Source organism: Myzus persicae, unplaced genomic scaffold (genome assembly GCF_001856785.1).
Source record: "Myzus persicae strain clone G006 unplaced genomic scaffold, MPER_G0061.0, whole genome shotgun sequence".
NCBI classification, from domain to species: Eukaryota; Metazoa; Arthropoda; class Insecta; order Hemiptera; family Aphididae; genus Myzus; species Myzus persicae.
Window position 1 is genome coordinate 287,916 of NW_019102445.1, and position 21,875 is coordinate 309,790.

At 30.0% G+C, this 21,875-nt stretch overlaps 1 protein-coding gene across 1 annotated transcript; it reads left to right on the plus strand.

Annotated features, from left to right (window-relative positions):
* The first annotated feature begins 16,775 nt into the window (after window positions 1–16,775).
* Window positions 16,776–18,289, plus strand: LOC111032171. The gene is made up of 2 exons (XM_022312402.1): window positions 16,776–17,560; window positions 17,640–18,289. Exons 1-2 carry the CDS (start codon window positions 17,461–17,463, stop codon window positions 18,287–18,289), a joined length of 750 nt encoding a protein of 249 aa, XP_022168094.1. The 5' UTR covers window positions 16,776–17,460.
* Window positions 18,290–21,875: the final 3,586 nt, after the last annotated feature.

Consider the following 21,875-nt stretch of genomic DNA (forward strand, 5'->3'; position numbering starts at 1 on the left):
CTTATACGGGTTTGGCAATGTGCGTGTACTACTGCGAGCATACATAATATATGCTTATGAGTATTCCGTGTACAGTTTAGCTATCGTGAGTGCAGCACAAAAATAGTAATTATATAAAAGTTATGAATTATACTTATCATATAATGTAAGTTGCATTTATTATTATTTTTTATCAAACCGTATACTACATGCTCGTAAGCTTGGACGGCTGCAGCACGTCCGCAAATCATTAAACAAAATATTACACAAACGTCTCCAGCAAAGGTATACCTGTGCAGCTGCAGTCCGATAATATTACATATAATATCACATTATCGCGGTAAAAAGAGGTAAACACGCGTTTTTTTTTTCACTCATAACCGTCGTAAACTCCCACCACTATTTGTCACGGTAGATTTACCGCCGCTTGTGAATATAAAGAGGCGCTTATATGCGTACGATTATTATTATTATAATTACACACTCGTATCTGAAGATGTGCGACGATTTAACCGCCCAAGGCTGTAATTAACGCCACGGAAAATAATATGCAAACAAAAAATTACCATTCGCCCGATTATTATTACCCGGTGGCCACAATATAATATATACGATTATATTATTATTATTATAATGTTATGACGTCAACGTACAGGTATACACTGTGCAAGACACACACGCTGCAGTGTTGCGTGGCACCCGTGGAAACCGTGTCGGGGGGGGGGGGAAATGGCAACGCAGACACGACACGGTCGTATAATAGGACGTGTACACCTCATACCTGGCCGGCCATACAATATGTCCGTCACATTATTACAATTATTATTATAATATTATAAGAGAGTACTTACATAGTTTTAACATCGTGAAGTAGGTATACACGTTGTGTGTGCAGGTATATATCGTACGTATAGGTAGCAATGATATATATTTTCAAGACCGTTTCTCGATTTAATTGCGTACGCCAATGTTCGCGCGCAATAATTTGTCGGGAGAATTCATCAAGATCGTCGTGTCCGATAGTCCGCGTTCGGCGACCGAGTTTCCTGTATTTAATGCGTACCTATATATTTATACATCACCACCGTGCAATGTATATGCAAAAGAGACGAGAGTATATAGGCATACATAATGTTTTATATATTTTATCATTCGTTTGCACTCGTCGTCGAACTATATGATTACAAAGGCGCATTACATGGACGAATTGGCCTGGGGGCGTTGGGGTCTCAGTTGCAGGGACTCGAGTAGACGTGGACCGGCACAGTGAAGTCGGACATTAAAAACTTAACACATATTACACCAGTTGTTACATTACATTATTATAATAATCGCTGCAGTACCTAAATTATTAGTTATTACTTGCTAGGTACTAATCTTAGTATACTTACAAGTCACAACTTTATGATAATCGCGCATTCGTACCTATATCTCTAAGACACAAGATATACTGATAAATGATGATAGCTGCAACTCATGATAATACAGAAGGTGGAGTTAACAAAAGGTTAGTAGTAGTTGTTGAAATTGAAATAGCTGGCATTGGGTTGGATGTTATGATTCAATGCACTATATGAAACCTAAAGAATCAAGTTTGAAATACAAATAATATGGAAAAAATTAGGTAAACATTTTCAAAAAATTGACCTAGGCCTTTGAATTACCAAAAACAACAATTTTAAAATAAAAATTTACAATTTTACTACGCTGTTACATAATTCGAACACTAAGCTTAACATAAAGCAACGTTTACAATAAGCTGAAAACAAATGCACTCTACACTTCTAAGTGCATAGCTTTACTTATCAAAGACCTGCAGCACGTATCATACAGATATTATACATTTTAAGAGTAATTTTATGTTAACGGATGTAAAATGTTCAGTCTACACTCTGCACAGAGTACCTACTTTAAAGAGTAACTTGTCAGTTTTGTCTAAAAATGCCCACCATGTATGTCAAAATGATTAAGTTAATTAATAAATACAGGGTAAAAAATTTAAAAAAATATAAAACATAATTTATAATTATCTAAATTGTTCCAATTTTTCTTTGTTTATATTAATTATAGATGCTCAGCAGCAGTCCTGTACAGCAGCATAGTTCTTTTTTTTTGGGGGGGGGGGCCTGGTGCAGTTTTTATGGACTATAAGATCCCAAATACACCCACCCTGAATTCTCACCAGCAATGCATTGTATATTATATTATATTATCATCAATATATATAACATAAATAAATAATCAAGATTATAAGAAGATTAGTTGAATCTGTCGGGTCACTATTTTTATAAATTGTAAGTACCAACTATATTGTATGGGATTTACAAATTGAATCATAGCTGACGAGTATGTCTATTAAAAGTACTGGGACTGCTAGATGTTTAATGTTGCAAATCTCCCGTCCGCCTCTGAGCGTATAATATGATACTATATTAAATGGGAATGATAATGCTTACAAAATAGAAAAAAATTGATGAAACAAAAACGAATTAAAACCGTAACGTGAATATGCCATAGCCACAAAATGTGTACATATGTTATGTGGTGTGTGTGTGTGAGTATTATATATATATTCAAGTTGTTATTATTACATTAATAACTACGGATAAAGCGCCGGGCCTATATGAAATTATGTCCACGCCGATAGAACGCATTCACTGCGCTGTGAAATTATATTTCATAAATCGTAGGAAATATCCGTCTTAATGGCCATAATAATATAGTATATACTTATATATAATATGTATAAATGTGTAACGTATACGTGGGCATACACGTCCTTCGCTCGGTGCAGTAAGTTCTATCAGGTGCACCGTTTAATCTTACAATATACATAAGCATTAAATATGTATACTTTAATATATACACACCAACTGCTAATAGTCGGTTGTTTTTATAAAGAAACGTAACACAATTAATGTTCACAAAATGCTACGATTACCTACTCGAACGCTATTTATTTTTTATTTTTATTTCCCATTTCACTGATATACGTCATCGCTGTACCCGTATAATATTTGATATCCAGTGAATCATATATCATCGGAATGTTAAAAAATATACAATTTATTGAAAAATAAAAAAACAATGAGGTTTCCAGCAACAACGCCGGGACATGGAGGATGGATTTATATTTTAATATGATTTATGAGTTGATCATGCAGAGGCTCCTGAATAATATATACGTTGAACGGATTAGAAATCAATCTGAGCCTTATAACCTTATCACATTACAAAATAAGTATAAAACATAATTTTATTTGACATTTTCGTATATTTATGGGGAGGTTCTGCAGATGCTGACCGTGTTTTTGACAAAAACTTATTTATATTTTGTCCATTGTACTGACAAAAATAGTAACAATTATTGTTGTATCTGAAAATATAATTGAATTCGTTATGATAAGTTTACCTATAATTCTCATTTTTTAATTGTTGAAACAAACGTTTTTGGTAATAAATATCAACTATATGTATTTTGTTAATATCTTCTGAGTTAAATGCAAATAAAATTTATTTGTATGAAATAACAGTGTAAGTCTTAATGGTTATAAAATAAAACAAATATCTATGGCTTTCTGGTTATCTTTTAAAAAATAATATAAAATTACTTGATGCTGATTTAAGTAAAAAACTGCGTTGTTATGCTAGCTGCAGAGAACGATTAATCTAGTGGAATTTGAAAACCAAATCATTATGCAAATAATAGTTATACTTTTAAAACATACATATTACACGAGTAATTTTGTTCGCACTTTCTTTGCCAAAATTACTTTAAACTATATTATACTTACTGATAAATGATCAAGATAATTATCTAATGAGCTATCTCAATATTAAATAAATAAAAATATACATTTGTATTGTATTTATTATCTATTAGCTTCCTTAAATTCCATAGCAGTTGTTAATGAATTTGAAAATATGGTCTTTGAGGATAGATTAGGTTAAAAATTCCAAAAAAATAATCGAATAAACGCACAATTACTAAAAAAATGGGGATGTCCTTGCATATGGTGAATCGCCACGATACAATTATAGCTATTTACTCATACAGTGCACTTCGTACAACCTATACGGCCATATCATGGACATTTTAAATTTATACATTTTACTAGGAATACGTAGACAGCCACACGCGTATAATTTAAATATAGGTACCTACATACGTTCGTATATTCTTATATACAATATTATCATAATATCGAACGGGCGATCGGAGATTATTGTTGAAACGTATTTTTTGGTAGATTTTGAAACGTCCACGTACGCGTGTCCGCGCACACATCTTATTCCGACGAAATCTTCGAGACGAAAAAAAAAACCGAAACAATCCCAATCGAGATACCTATAGAATAAAATGTATAAAATATAAAATATATTGTGTATTTTAAAGCATATATACAAAACACACTCACGCACATAAATATCATATATATATATATATATAGACATAATATACAGGTATATTCCCAACATTCGGACCATAGCCATATACAATATACGTTTTTGTGTATAAATCAGTTGCAACTGGGGTTGTGTAAATCGGTCGAAACATATATAATATGCATGTATTATAATATAGTCAACGCGCAACCTGCCGTTTCGGGTCGAATTCGGAGGACGTGATGATCGGCGCCGATAAGCAAACGTGTGCTCACCGATTCCAGTCCGGAGAGAACATAATATTATGTATAATGCGCGCGTGTGCGTGTGTGTGTGTGTGTGTGTGTGTGTGTGTGTGTGTGTGTGTTTGTGTTTGTGCCTCATAATATATAAATCGAGAGGAAAAAATCTTCGATCTCCTCGGGGCCGCTTTCACGGACGGATTCCGTAAAATACCCGATGTATAAAAATATATAGTGAATAATAATATATTATATTATATAGGTACAATGTCCATATTAGCAGCACCGTACGAAGCCGCCGCAAGATTGTTACATCGTGGAATGCCCTCAATCGTCGTAAAACGATCGTCGAACGCTCCTATATATATAGTATATTTTCAGGCTGTGATAAATGAATTTACGATACAAAATAATAAGTAATAACAATATATAACATGTTACGTTGCACTGCGTAGTTTTAGCCAGGACCTAAATAGGTGACAAATTAAAAAGCTATGCCTATATACACTGATAATTGCTCCACGGAAGAAAACATAGATATAAAATAAATAAATAATTTGTCGACCGTACATTTTACATACCTAGGTAATAAAAACATTTGATTATGTAGATTTATGTAAACTGATCTACCTACATGCTACAGTAAAATCAAGAAATTAATAATATATGTTTAGATTATAGGCAGGTACAACAACGGTCTATAAACAGTCTATAATTTACTCTAAATGTCTCTATAACAAATACCGATTACCATAAAATAAAAATGGAAAAGTCGCTCTGCTGTGTAGTCAGTGCCATTGGTATAGGTTTTTCGAAACCATAACAAAACAGACCATGACACATTTAATTTAAATCTGTATTAATCAATTCAAATTAATTGCGTGCTTTAATAATTATTAATACTTACATAAATATTGCATAGGTGCTTAACAATTATTTTTCTGAAAATCATTAAAACTTTTATTAATTTGGACATTCACTCCATTTATGCTTAAGAGTTGTAGTGCTAGATTTAAATCGGATTCTTGATATCACTCAACCATTGTTGAATCAGAAATGAAAATAATGAATGCTGTTCGAAAAAGATTATCTTTCTGGCTGTATCTGGTCCAACATATATCTCATCACTGCATCCATAATCCTTTTTTTCTAGGTCGTTTAATTTTGAAAAACCTGGTGAAAATCAGCTGAACTATATGGCAAAAAGTATATTTAGTCCAAAAGTCGTGGGTGGGTGGAGGGGGTGCTGAAGCCTCTACATATACGCATTTTCCTTGAAAGTGACCAGTTGAATATTTGCCACAAGCTGATTTTTTTTTAACTTTGGTTTTCTAGAACTCTGCAGGAACCTGTAACTATTAAATTCCATATAAAAATCAAAAATAATGATATTGTCATTAGAAAAAAAACGGGCTCGTTAAATCCTCAAGCTGGCCGATTAGAATAATGTGCAGCAGACATGCAAGGTATCCGCTGGCTAGTATAATAATGTACTGATACGCGACGTTGTTCTCGTCTTCAGTGAGATTTTTTTAATTTATCTCTTGGACGAAATAAATATAGGTACTTCATTTCTAATCCATTTGCAATTCAGAACTACAGACGAAACGCTCTCTATACAATCTGAAAACAAAAATACCACAACGAATCGGCTAACTTCACGGAAGACATCGTAGATACGCTGTTGATAATTATTTCTATGGAAGAGACGGTCGATGACGATGACAATCGAACCGATGGCGTCCAGTGGGGACGACATGCAGACAGCGTTACCGAATTACCGTCGATCATCCGGGACGGCGATGCCCCTGCGTTGCTTGAAGAGATGAAGGCGCGGATTCAGCCGAGGAACCTGCAGAGACAAAAAATAGTTCTGGGGATCTGCGGGAAGGACGGTTGGACCGGCGGGCGACAACCATCAGACCGCAAGCACCTCGCCGCAGATCGTGATTTTCCGCGGCTTGGAAGGGAGTCAAGCGGGCGGTCCTACTTCATTGCTTTGGGTGTTGTCACTGAGGCGAATTTTAACGGATTGGTTCATTTCAGTTTATAATAGTTTATATTTATTTCATCATTAGATACAAGACATGCCACAGCTTGGATCACGTATTTTAAACCTTGGCCCTTGCCCGAAATCGCTGGTTAAACTCGGCGAGGTTGGGTCCTCGACCTTGCCCGTACAGCTTGGAGCCAGATATTAGATTTTTATACATTAGATATTTTACTATACACATTGTTGGATTATTTTCCATAATTAAAAGGCTTATAATCTCAAATTAGCTCCTCAAACAGAAACCGACTTGGTAGAGTGCCGTCGTCGATCGTGTTGGCCGCGAAGAGACACAGGTCACTTGTCGTTGTTCGCGGCCAGTCGGGTGTCACCAGTTTCCGTCAAAAATTATCTTTCTGTTCCCCGTCAGTCAAAAATTATAGAATTTTAAAGTTTATATGAACCCTTACGTAAGGATTTAATAATAACATTTTTTTTTTTTGTAAGTAACAATAGTTATTGTAAACACTTAACAGAATAATTTACTTAATCTCTAGACAAAATAATTTATAGAAAATCAAATAACTCAAAAGTTATACATTAGTTATACGTTAAAATGTATTAGTCATTTAGTTATTTATCTTTGAATAATTAATAACTTTTTATAAACGACTAATATATAACTTTTGAATTTGAATTTTTCGATTTTGTATAAATTCTTTTGTCTAGAGATTAAGTAAACTATTTTGTTTAGTGTTTACAACTAAAGTTATACTTATACAAAAAATTATGTTATTATTAAAACTTAATGTAAAACGTTAAATTTAAACGTTATAATTCTATAATTTTTGACTGGTGGAAAAAGGAATGACGATTTTCCTGCAATTTGGCGGGAAAAGGTATTGACAGAAAACGGCATTTTTTGCACGTTGTTAAATGATCTTAAAAATAATAATAGGTATCAATAGAATCCTAGTAAAATTTGCCATGTTGTAGGTGAGCTTGTAAGACGGAGACAACAAATGGCAGTGTGGCGTCCTCTTAATGATAATTGATAATATGCATTCCATTATAGTAACATCAATAGCCTAACCTTAGAATGTGAGTGGCGTTTGCGCAGACTCGACCATAATATATTATCAGGTTTCTCATACGATCGTATTGCGTCTGACACACGGCCCACACAGCCACACTACATTTTATTCGTACCTAAGTCGTGTTAAGCTGATGTCCCGCCGATGAAAGAGGCTGAACGCATTATTTACATTGTGGACCGTCGGGACGTGGAATCGGACAAGAACAGTCAACAGGTGCGAGCTAACCTAACAGTGTGACTCCTACAATTAGGTATTGTACCTATAATGATATTTGTTTTTTCTTTCTCAAATCCATTTTACCTGGAGTGGCCAAAAGTCAAATAACGCACAGAAGAAACCTTATATATAATATGCATGGCGAGTCTTAAAAACTTCATAAAATAAAAATACCCATCTTGTTTGGTTATCGACAAGCAGGTCTGACAACAGGTAGGTACCGATAACAATAATTGTTATTGCAATAGTCATTAAATTCGGTGTACCACAGAGTACTGACCGTTATCGTACAATAATTATTTTCAATATTATGGGTAAGCAAAATACGATACTCGATTAGACGAGAACTGTGTATATTGAATCGCGGGAAAAAAGTCCAAGAAAAAATAAACACTCGACGGCAAAAAGCCCACTCAAATAAAGTCCAAAAAAATAGATAGAAACAAATTTAAATATAAATATGAACACATGATAATATATTGTGTTATAAGTTATAATTTATATTTATAAATTGTAATACATTGCGTCATTTGATAGCTAACGATGTAATATAGGGCGATTGTAAACTCTCCCGATGGTAAACTCTCCCGGGTCTACTCCAGTACCTACTACCTGACGAAAACGTGTAAACTCTCCCGGGTCTAGTTTAGTACTACCTGAAGAGAACATGTAAACTCTCCCGAGTCTAGTAAAAATCATAAAATAAATTTAATATACATTTAAGTTGCGTTTAAAAATTGTCAATCATATATAATAATAATAATAATAACAACATAAATTAATGTCTTTAGCTGCTATGAACATGATATTATAGTCTAAATACAATAAAAAATAAAATTTCAAAAAATCCAATATACATTTAAGTTTCTATTAAAAATAGTCAATCACAATCTCTGCAGTGTAGCCAACTCGTAGTGTAGCAATAACATTTAAAAAAACTAGGGAGAGCTTACATACTTCCTACAGGTAACTATAAAGTTGACCCTGGAGAGTTTACACATTTACATCAGGTAAACATAATATTAACCCAGGAGAGTTTACCATCGGGAGAGTTTACTATTTTGAAAAATCGGGAGAGTTTACCATAAAATCGGGAGAGTTTACCACCGCCCGTAATATAGACCCTTGTAGCCAAAATACATTAGTCTTAGACATGAAATACATTTATACAAAAATTACACAACTATAAAAATAATAATATAATAAGTCAAAACAATACAGGCCGTAGTACCTATAGGCTATAATATAAGTTCATCGCTCAAGTCTAATACAAGGGGAATGGATACACACCAATGGACCTATTTTTTTTTTATATTCGTTTTAGTAACATCAGCTACTAGGCCATCAGTTTTCATTATTATTATTTATGATGAAATAAACGATATTAAATGATATTTAATCTTACTATGCTACCGAGTGCTACCCCGCACTACAATTGTGTGCATATAGGCTAGTATTGGGTAGTAACGTAACGCAAATTACAAATTACTGTAACGCAATTACTTTTTCAGTAACGCAACAGTAATTGAATTACATTTTACTTAAAGTAACGCAATTGTTATTTTCCACGTTATTTATTAAAATAATAGATTTAAAAATATAACAAAAACAAGCCGATAAGATAACCAGAATCAATTTAATATTTATTTTTGGTTCCGTCGATTCCGATAATAGTTAACAATATTATTAAACATTCCTGGAATTAATGTTATTACTTCATTAGCAGAAAGAAAAGGGTTCGGCTTGAAAATAAAATTGAATTAAAATGAATTATGATTTACTACTATACTTCCTGTCTACCTATATGGCTATATACCTATATACTAAATTGTAATAATACTAATAATATAACATATTATATGAATACGAATAACATAGATATTACCATTACTTATTACTAGTATTATAGACAAGTGTGGTTTGAGTTTAAATTATAAAGCCATAAAATAGATTAGATAATTGTACATTTACATATGTACATAGTACATTTTAAATGTTTGAAGCCCTCTAGAACATGTATAGTTTGTATGGAGTTAAGAAAAAATTGTTGTCGGCATACCACTTAGTCGAAACTGTAAATAATGAGTTGTACCTTCAGAAAAATGGATGCAATTTATAAAAAAAAATTTGAAGGGAGTAATTTTTATTGCCGAACCGAACAAATAGTCAAATACTCTAGCTATGACTTTGAGGTTAAATTAAGAAATATTTTCGAAGACATTGTACAAAGAAGGTAGATAAAAATCATAATGCCCGCACTGAAAATATAAGAAAGAAAAGTATAATGAGCAGTATTATTGATACCAATTATTGGTTTTTATTAATATTTAAGATTATGTCAAGAAATAAATACTGAAAATAGTTTAAAAAGGGTAGTTAACAATTATTATAACTTAGAAATATTTACTCTTAAAAAAAATTAATTATATTAGTAGTATATAGTAGTATAAAGTTATTGAAAAAAGTGTTTTAGACTCAATGGATATCTGTCATTCAAATTTAAATTTAAATGCTGTTGACTTTAAAAGATTTTCAGTATTTGGAGATGATTTTGCAAGTTCTAAATTAAGAAATAATTTATAGACTAGTAGTATCAAAATTATTTGAATTGTTATTCGGCTTAATTGATTATATAGAAAGTGTGAACTGTACACCCATACAAAAAGAAATACTTTTGTAAACTGAAAAATGTAATTTTGAAATGTTGAATTCTACTTTATACGATTATTGTGAAATGCTTTGAAAAATATTTCATTCAGCCTACAACCTTAATGCATTGGTTAAACATTTCAGCAAACCTAATAAAAACAAAATTTTGCTTTATTTTATATAGGTAATATAATATTTTATTTTATACATTTTATTATTAAGTTTTTCTCATTATATTTAATGTAAAATCTAGTATATTTATTGTACAATGTTACTATGTTAATAATTATAATTTCTGGGCTAGTTAATGATAATTTTTAGTCAAGTTAAGTTCATAGAATATATTTCTAAAAATTAATGGTTATCTTCATTTTTTTAAAACTCAGTTGAGTTAAAAGTCATATTGAAGTTTTTTTTAATGTATAAATAGTCAGTTATCTGATTTAAAATAATATAAAGTAAATGTTTATGCAATATGCATCATCTATAATAATTTTATTACTTATATTATTTAATTATATTTATAAATTAACTTTAACTCTTTAAAGTGTTTATGCCCAGGCTTGGTAATTATGTTATAGGACTCATGTCCGATTATTGAATTAATAAATAAATATAAATTATAGAATGTGTGTATACATTTTTTTTAAATTTTTAAATTGTCCAATATCATTTTTCATTAATATATTTTATCAATAAATAAAAATTATTATATTATTAATATGTTTTTTCTATTTTATATATTATTACATAAACATGATAAGAAATATTCTTACTAATGACTCTAATATACATGTATGTTTTAATATTATTTAAAAATATGTTTATAACATTTTTACCTACCTTACAAGATCAAACTATCAATAAATGCTAAGAACATCTCAATATCTACATGAAATTTATTTCACTGTAACATATAATATTAATTTGAAACATTATTTATTTCTTACTCACTTTTAACCAAGGCTGGGGAAAAAAATAATTTCAACTTGATAAGTTATTGTAGAAAAATGTCAGTATTAAGTTCTAAATTGAAAATTGGTGACTTTTTTTTACTTAATATTTATAACCTATACCAAAGTACAATGATCAAATTTTATAAAGTATTTATAAGTAAGTAAGTTGCCATACATCACATGTTGATTCTTCGTCACTCAGAGGTTTCTGAATGATGAAGAAACTAATATTTTAATAATAGAGTAAAAAGATTGCATTTAACAACGGTACCACAGTTCACCATATCTCAATTATTGTAATACTCATTTATTCTAATACAAAATTAAACTATTCTTTACAAATACTCAATGCTCAAATACTTTTTCTTAATGGAAGTGTTTCTATTTGTATTTAAATACAATTTTAAAAGTATTTTTTACAAGACTGAAACAAGTAAGAGTTTCTATATTACCTATTAACTTAATTGGGAAAATAATGACGAAAAAGTATTTATTTTATATTCAATCGTATAATTAATAAATAATAATATCGTCTAAAACAACATACCTACCAGGCAAGTCTTCACCTTATTTGTCGAGTATGGACTCCAACTTCCAAGTAGAATTACATATATTTTAATAAAATAATATTAATATAATACCTTAATATATACATTTGATTTGACATGTAATAAATAATAGTAGGTACAATGAATGCCTATTAAATCATTTATCATTAATTGATATTATATTACTATAATCATACTCTTATAAAAATCATTACACACTACAAATTAATTATAACACATAGATTGAATATGTGTTAAAATGACGATTAGCATAACACATTCATTAAGGGCATTAATTCAATCACACATTGTTCTATGGTAACATGGTTCTGTACTTCAAAATTACCAATATAGTGTCATTTAGCAGTATTATACTGTAATTTTAATCCTAGCTTGTGTTATAATAACACATCTCAATACTAAATAGTTAAAGAATTGTTCATAGTAACAACTAACGAGGTATGTAAAATTAAAATTATGTTTCTATGTAAGTAGTTATTATCTAAGTATCTATACAACTGAAATTTGAAATTATTAATTCAATTATAGATAGTGTGTAATAAGAAGGATTAAAATACGTTTTTGACAAAGTATTTAGTTAGGTATTGTTTAAAAATATGAGAGTTGTAATACCTATTCAGGGTCGTATTTACAATTTTTGTGCCCTGGGTCAACCATAATTTTACAAACCCCCCCCCCCTCCAACTAAAAAAATAGATCCACTTTATTGATTTTTCTTAACAAATTCTTAGCTATAATTCTTTAGGGTTAAGTCCATTTATAACTGTGGTTATGTTAAAATAATATTAATTATATTCTATGCTAGGCGCTAGCACTTATCTGTTATCGTTGCACTGCTAAGTTCACAGGGGTCGAGTCATAGTACAAATTCTTTCAAAAAAAAAATATATTTATTGAAACAATACTAGACCAAGTTACAGCGGTGCCCGGACATCCGCTAAATAGATCAATATTTGGACGCCTGGGGCAAATGTCCGCTTATCACTATATTATGTGTGACTTATGTGGTAATTATAAAAATTAATTAACTAATTTTTGACGGAATTAAATTAATATTGAATTTCCATATTAACTTTTATAATTAAATACATTGGTTTTTTAACCTTAAAATCCTAAATGACTTAACTAAACTATTAACTTATTGCAAAGTAATTTTATACATTATTGTAGGATACAAAGGTTAATTTTGTTAAGACATGGTTTGACTTGAAAAGAAATGTTAAAGAAAATGCTTAAAAATAAGATCTTCTTATCTCTATACTGGGAGAGGAGAAGCATCAAAAAAACAATTATCCGAATTAGAAGAAAAAATAGTAGGCATTACCAGAGAAACTATGGTTGAAAACCACAAAAAATTAGGTACATGAATTTGGCTCACCTTGTATTAAAATAAAAGTAACTAATGATATATTATTGGCTATAAGTGTACAACTGTACATATATTTAAGTATTCTCAATCGTATCAAATTAAATATTGTTTATTTAATTAACATATGCACCTAACCAACCAAAGTAATGGTCCAGCAACTTAGATAGAGAGCAAAGTAATGTCATTTTTATTTAAAATATTTTTTAACTAAAATATGTTGTAACCACAAATGTTTATTTCTAGGTTTTAATGAATACATATTAAGTTTCTAATATGGAATGGAAAGGATACACCAAAAAATTATTTATATGAACAACCAGTATAATGAGTAATGAGTAATGACACATTAATAACTTAGTTGAGTAATTGTTTTTAATAACGGTTATGATTTATTGGATATAAATCATTGTATCCCAACTTATATTAAAGATATTGGTGAACCTTTGAATATTCATGAACCAGCGTCAGAAAATGTTATGGTTTTTTGATTTCCCAGTGGTATGCAATTATTTTAATGTTAATTAAATTATAATTTATTAATAAATATAAATTTTCTAGATGAACCAACAAGAAAATGTATTGCGAAAGAATTCTAAACAAGCTAAAAGTGAGTATAATTTGGACAGCTGTCCCAAAGTATAAATATAAATTATTCATTTAAATAATATGTACTCAATTAACATTTACCAATGATGTTTTTTTTAAATTTTAGTTAGTATTTGTGTGTTGATTATTAAATTATTGTTTGTAAATTATTGTTGTACAGAGCAAACTGAAATTGATTATCTAATTTACATGAAGCAAATGTTAAAAATGGAAATGACAAAAACTATTGCGCCTGAGTCATTAGTAATAACAGCATCAAATATTCTAGAAACACTTAGAAATATAAATAGTTTTTATATAGGTCGTTTATTTTATGTTTATTTCACATAGTATGCATTTAGAATTTAGATTAGACTTAGACATAATATTTTACCTAAATGAAATGAAAAGACATAATAATATTAATTAGTTTCTAAAACATTTAAAAGTATTACATTTAGTATTCTTTTCTATGTTTAGCAGTACCTTTTACACTGTGATTACAATCCTATGTTTTATTTACACATCTCAATACTAACCGCTGGGTTGTATTACCTTGGATATTTTTATTACTTCTGTACAATTTTCAATTTTGCGTGCGTCCGTTTTTATATCAATATCTCTACCTGCAGATAGGTACCTACGAAAAAAGAATATATTAAATTCACCAGATTTCATCTTGTTACTAAATGCTGTCGTTTGTACTAATGAAGGTAATTTGAAGGTACCTTCAATAATGTAGTTCTTAACTATTACCTACCTACTTTATTGTATTTTTGTGCTCGATGAACCTAATTTTTAAACTGTAAGGGAGGAAAGTAAAAATACAACCCAACTACCAACCCAAGTCAACCTATAAAGTATAAAGCTATACTCTGTCTTAAAACTTAAAATAAAATATTCTTTCTGTCGACTGATTTACATCTGTGCTGCGCATCTCTCACCAACTTCCCGGTGTTAGTGTGACCATGTGGTTCTCGAGGAGCTAATCGAATTATTCACAAAAAGCGATTGTTCTCTTTTGAGACAGAATATAGGATTGTCATAGCATATAGAATAAGTTAAAGTTGTACAATATGATTTTTTTAAGATTGATTAATACATTTAAAGGAGGCAGTTAGGTACTTAAATTCTTTTTACTCATTTTTATTTAATCACATAATAATATGATGGTATCTATGATGTGTTATATTTGATATAGCTTATACCATAGAACACGTCTTAATGTTCTTTGTTTATATCTACCTAACCCAATACCTAAAAAATTTAATACACCTAAAGGTTAAAATCTAAAATATTTTATTTTTTTAGTAAAAAGCCTTCTTTTCACAAATATGTTGTAGTTAATAATCATTAATCAGTGGAGTGGAGAACGGTAATTTCAGAAGCAATTGTTTCTAGCCGGAGCCTGTGCCAAAAGTGAAGGAATGAGGGGATATATCCCTTTTTTCCATATTTATAATTTATAATTATGTTATATTATACTTTTGTATAAAGAAAATAATGTGAATAATAATATCTTTTTATAAACTGATTATTATGAATATTCACAATTTTAGATGGGTAATAAAATTATTGTTTTTCTGATTAAATAAAAACAATACTCTCTGATCTGATGGGGGTAAATGAAAATATTTGTATGAGTAAAATAATCACTAAATTAATAATTCAAACAAAACATTTATTTCATAAAAAATAACTTTTTAGGTGTTTCTAATTTATTTTCTAATTATATTTTTAAAAAAATATTTAGAATGTGGTTGAGGTACACTTATATAGAGAAGCTTAAAGTATATAATAATAGATCAGATATAAAATATAATTTAATAATAAGTAAAATTCAACAATAAACAATAATGTTACTAGGCATTATAAAAATTCAGTTTTACCTTTTGTTCCACAAAACATCTGTTCTGATAGACTTTTGTTCCGTACAACACCTGTTCAATAAATATTTGTCCCCCCCCCCCCAAAACACTTGTTCCATGAATATCTGTTCCACAAAAAACTTGTTCCATGAATATTTATTTCGAAAAAACACTTGAAAAAACATACTACATGATACATTATGGCTAGTGCTCTCTAACGGTTAACTCATTCTGAGTCAAATAACGAATTTTGTAAATTATCGTGCCTCTCCCAGCCGGTAGACTGCGCTCACCCGCCGCCCTATTTGTGAACAACCCTTGTCACTAGCGAAAAAGCACTTTTCATTAAATTTCAACCAATATTTAAAAATCTGACAATACAGTGTATAATATATATCATGTACTAAATCATCTAAAACACATAAAAAAACCATAAAACCACTATCTAATTAGTGAAAAACATAGAATCCAAAATTGCAACTAGCATTGATTACTGGGAGCGTGTTCGATAAATACCAGACAATTTCGCCACCAAACCCGCTGGACCGCGCGTATCAGAAAAGGATTGAGGAGCGAACCAGGAAATATCTCATCTCAACAGGCCTTAAACGACCGCACGTGCACATCCGATTTCGATGAAGATCAGCGACGACCTCGCACACTGAAGCCATTTCCTGACGAACATCGTCCAAGGAAACTGCCCGCGTTAAATCCGCACAGCGATACTGCCGTCCGTTGTCGTTTTGTTATCGCCGCAACAGGTTATCATTGCTGTTGCCGGACCGTCGCCTTCACGACCACCAGTGCTACCAACTCAACGATTCTGTATTACTAGTTGCTACAGACTGGTCGGCGACCATAATATTGTTTTTGCCGTCCGTCCCGTTTTACACGTCTTGTATCCACAAGTCACAACCTGTACGGTTATAGTGCAGACTCCACCTTCTTTCGTCACAGTTTATAAACTGTCACCCGCAGTTAAATGACAATTAGGAATTTAGGACTATCACCGTAGGGAGTAGGGACCGACCAATAGTACCGTAGTGAGTTTTTTCTTTATACTGATTAATATATCTCATCAGTCAACGTTGCCTCCTCGATATTTTTTAGTCCCACATAAACTGTTATTACACACATTCGAGTTAAAAAAATTAAAAAATGTTCAAACACTCTAAACAATCACGAAGGAAACGTTGTGAATTATATTATTTAAAGAATAAAAAGCTACTGTCACTACTACAAACACTGAATTGACTTGTAACAGTGGTGTACAGAGGTATTCTGAAAGCACAAGCAGTTAAAAAAGTTGAGAAACCAGTAATTTCCTCTCGTCTTCCCGAGAGCAAAAGCAGTTGCAGTACTTGCTAACCTGTCTGGACACCACTGGACTTGTCATTACTCAGTTATGCTTCTCTCCCAAACGCATTTGAAATAAGTTCTCGTCCTAATCGACGTAATTAGAAAAATGAACATAAAATAATGTCCAGTAACAAGTACACTTATTCATTTAGGTATATCGTCTCTCAGTCTTATTTCATTTTATTTTAAGATAAAATGCCTTCTACTAGTGAAGCTCTAAATAGCTCTAAAGATAATAAAACACACGATGCTATCTGTCAAGATGATCTAACTCGTCATGAAAAATACATAACAGGTAAGTTTATATAAATAATTACTTATATTTTTCCCTGATATTTAATTCTAATAAAGTAATAATATGTTGTATAATTTAGATACCAGTATCCAACCACCTAAAAGTGTTCAAAATAACGATGATTTAGTATCAGAAGTATTGGAATGGTTATTGAAGGAAACATATAAGGATCAGATTAACCATATAGAACAAATAGCCAAAGAATCCCCAGGGATGAGTGAAGACTTATCAAAAAGAAAATATGTAAATTTTAAATGTTTGAAGCCCTCTAGAACATGTATAGTTTGTATGGAGTTTAGAAAAAAATTGTTGTCAGCATACCACTTAGTCAAAACTGTAAATAATGAGTTTGTGCCTTCAGAAAAATGGATGCAATTTATAAAAAAAAAATTTGAAGGGAGTAATTTTTATTGGCTATCCGAACAAATCGCCAAATACTCTAGTTATGACTTTGAAGTTATATTAAGAAATATTTTCGAAGACAATTATATAAAGAAGGTAAATAAAAATCATTATGCCCGCACGGAAAATTTAAAAAAGAAAAGTATAATGGACAGCATTATTGATACCAATTATTGGTTTCTATTAATATCGAAGATTAAGATTTTAAATATGAAAAATACTGTAAATAGTTTAAAAAATCACGTTGAAAAGTATAACTTAGAATTATTTACTCGTGAGGAAAATGATAATTTCAACGAGAATATAAAGCTTGAAAAAAAAAAATAAAACGTTTTTTAGACACAATGGGTATCCGTAATTCAAATGTAAATTTATATGTTAAACGATTTGGTAACAGTGTCATACGGTCTAAAATTGTTCAAAATAAAAAACGTGTAGGGAGTATTAATTTTTATTTGGCTCAACTGATGATATGGAAAGAGTAAACCCATATACAAGAGGGAATACTTTTGTAAATGGAAAACTTTAATTTGGTAATGTTCAATATCTATGAGTTTAAATATTGTACATTTTAGCAAATACATTTATTATTATTATTATTTATTATTATTATACAATTAAAATAACTAGTATCTATATAAACACTATATTACACATTCATTATATTTATTTTTTTTAAGTTATTAAATATTGTTCAATTTTAATTTTAAGTAATTTATTTTATTAGTAAAACTTATAATATGTTATAAAAATATTTGTATCTTATTTCATACAATATCATTTACCTACAAAATTATAACTCTCTGAAGCATTATTAGCTATATCCTTATTATGCCAATATCCATGTGTCTTAACATTATATTTTATAATGCATATGACTATATGAGACATGTCACACCAAGTCAGTAGTCACTAAGATAGTAAGATATTATAAATTATAATTACCAAATAATACTAATTCCGTTGAGCTTGAATTTTTTTCCACTGTAAAATGTATTATAATAATTCTAAACAATATTTGTTCTAATACTAACCTAGACATATTTTGACACTTGTTGGAGCCTCCTATTGAATTATTCCAAGTTGAACTTTTCATTGTCAACTTCACACTTAGTATTAAAATTGTGGATTCGATACAACCGTTTTTAAAAGGAGTTCAATATATGCAATTTCTATGTGTGGTGGTCGTGTAAAATGTGCGTAGTAAGTGATCATAGTGTGAGACTGTATAAAAATAAAAATAGTAGAGAGCTTCCGCACGTGCATATCGTACTTGTAAATAAAGCATTACACAATTAATATTGATTATTTTATTTAGTCAAAAGTGTCAATATTATTTTGTTTAACCCATTTCTTCAATACAATTTCTGAAAACTTATTTAAATTAGTCATAAATTTTATGAATGAATCATGATTAATGAATATTCGAAAAGACATTTACATAAAATTACAATGAATATATAAATCAAATAGTTTCTATAATGAAAGGTTAAATATACGTCGACAATATTATCACTAAACAAGCTAATGCAAAATTTTAAAGAAAACAAGATGACTACATTCATTAAATTAAAACATTTTCACATGATTACTCCAACAAAAAATAATCAACATGAAGAAATCGATGATAATAATTTTAATAAAACTAGCATAACGATGAAAATAAATTTTTTTAAATATAAATACAACTAAAAATACGAATATTTATGAAGGACATTTTGAACCGCCTCCACGTGGTACCCTCTGGATTACGCTCGATGGTTCTAATTTTGTAAAGGCACCCAGTAAAATGTTTTTAGGAGATTTTACATTTGCCCGTTCAAGCTATCAGGAAGGGAAGAGATAAATGTTTGGAAACTAATTTATTTGCACTTTAAACATGAGAGGTATGAAAATAAAATGTTAGCAAATTATTGAGCACCAATTATTATTTATTAGAAAAATATAATTACACGAGAAAAGGTAACCTAGAAAGCTAGAAAATAATACTATAGAAAAATGAATAATTGGAAACCTATAATCATGGAAACATCACACACTGAATAAAATATCAGTGAAAATAATTAATTAGAAACTTAAACTTTAAACTTGCCACGGAAATGCAAAAAAATTAAGTTTTTGTAATTGTATTTTCTGTATGTTTAAATTTCAAAAAAAATTAATTTCCGTTGTATACTATAGTACTGTACACTTTACATTCTAAGGTCTGATAAAAATATGTGCAATGAATAATGTTGTTATAGTATTTAACAAAATTAAACTTTGAAATCCATGCTTGCTGTTGTTTTAGATTGTGAGCGGAGCGATACATATTTTTTTGGTGTGATATGTTTTTTTGTGTGTCTGTCATCACCTTTTGGGTCTATAAAAATGCTTCGATTTTCTACATCAGCATCTTTTCCGATAGAAAAGTGAATCTAGTATTCTAGTCGGTACTCCGGGAGGTCAAAACTACAAAACTGCTCAACAATTATTAGGGAAACCATCTGTTATAGTTTCTATTAATAGTCCCTTATAGCGAATATACACGTCATCTACATATAGTTTCGTTTTCGAATGATCCCATCATTAAATTTGCGATTAGAAGATATGATACTAGAAATAATGCTGAAATATTTATTTTTATGCTGAACATTACAATAGAAGTGCGAAACGTCGAATCCATTCTAGTACAGTAGTTTAATACTACCCATTGGCAATTATGTTGCATGCTGAAGTGCAGAGCGTAATAGTCCGTGTACCTACATTGTTTGGTCTGCTGCAGCAGGCATTTATCGACAGGTGAGTGACCCATTTATGGAAGTTTTACTTCCACGCATAATTTAATTCTCAAGTAATTTTTCAATGAATTACAATAAAGTCACTATTATCTATTATTAAAAATATGCAAAATTTGAATTTGAATAAGCGCCATGGTTAAAATTTTTTTAATAGTATGCAAAACTTACACTCGAGCACATAAAAATAATTATAATAATAATAATAATAATAATAATAATATGTAGTAATAACTTTAGTACCTACTGGTGGCTACTACCACCACTGTATTTTGTATTTGTTATTTTACCTAACATATGCGTAAACTATAATATAATATGTAAAGCTACTTTAATCATTAAAGACCGTTCCACCTGGAAAAAGATATTCGTGATCGTTAAAAATAGGTATCGTTAATATTATACAAGGACAGGATACTGCAGTTACTATAATAGTGTTAGGCGCTCGTCTCGCTTCACTCTTCTAGTTGCATGCCAGTGTTGTACTGAAATATGTTTTATGAAATAAATTGAGATAAATTGTATTGTTCACTATTAAATGTGTTGAGAATCACATAATATATATTTTTGTATTGAAGTACTATTATAATGATGATTAGTGTGGTACCATCATATAACTAAATACAAACATTTTTGTTCTTGTTGAGAAAAATAAGTTCCAACTTTAAATTTGTTTTGCATATTGGCAGGTCCTTTTTTATTTATATCTCATAAATTATATAGTATTTGGCCATAGTTTTCAGATATGATAGCGTGTTTTATACGAATTTTCGCTATCAATCTTTGATAATAATAATTCGGTTATTGTTTTAAATTAAACCATTTTTTTGATAAGAAAACCCTACAAAACAAATTTAATTGATCTCATTATACCTATTAAGTTTAATAATATGACAATATGTTATTGATTAACAGAATTGTGATAGCAATTTTCCTTTAGGACGAGGCTACATATATTTAGTTGACTATAAAAAAAAATATAAAGAAAATTATTATAAATCAATAGAAAAATTGTGCCCACATACATATTCAAAGGTTTTTTTAAAAGAGGAAGTCTCTAGTCATAATAATAACTAATATAGTAATATGTAATAACAGAATGGCTTGACCAGAGGATGCATGCGCCATGCAGTTGT

Excerpts from the sequence above, each read along its gene's own strand:
- LOC111032171 (XM_022312402.1), top strand. The coding sequence starts at position 17,461 with ATGCCTTCTACTAGTGAAGCTCTAAATAGCTCTAAAGATAATAAAACA. Across the intron at positions 17,561-17,639 it reads TCATGAAAAATACATAACAG|ATACCAGTATCCAACCACCT; the intron begins GTAAGTTTATAT and ends TGTATAATTTAG.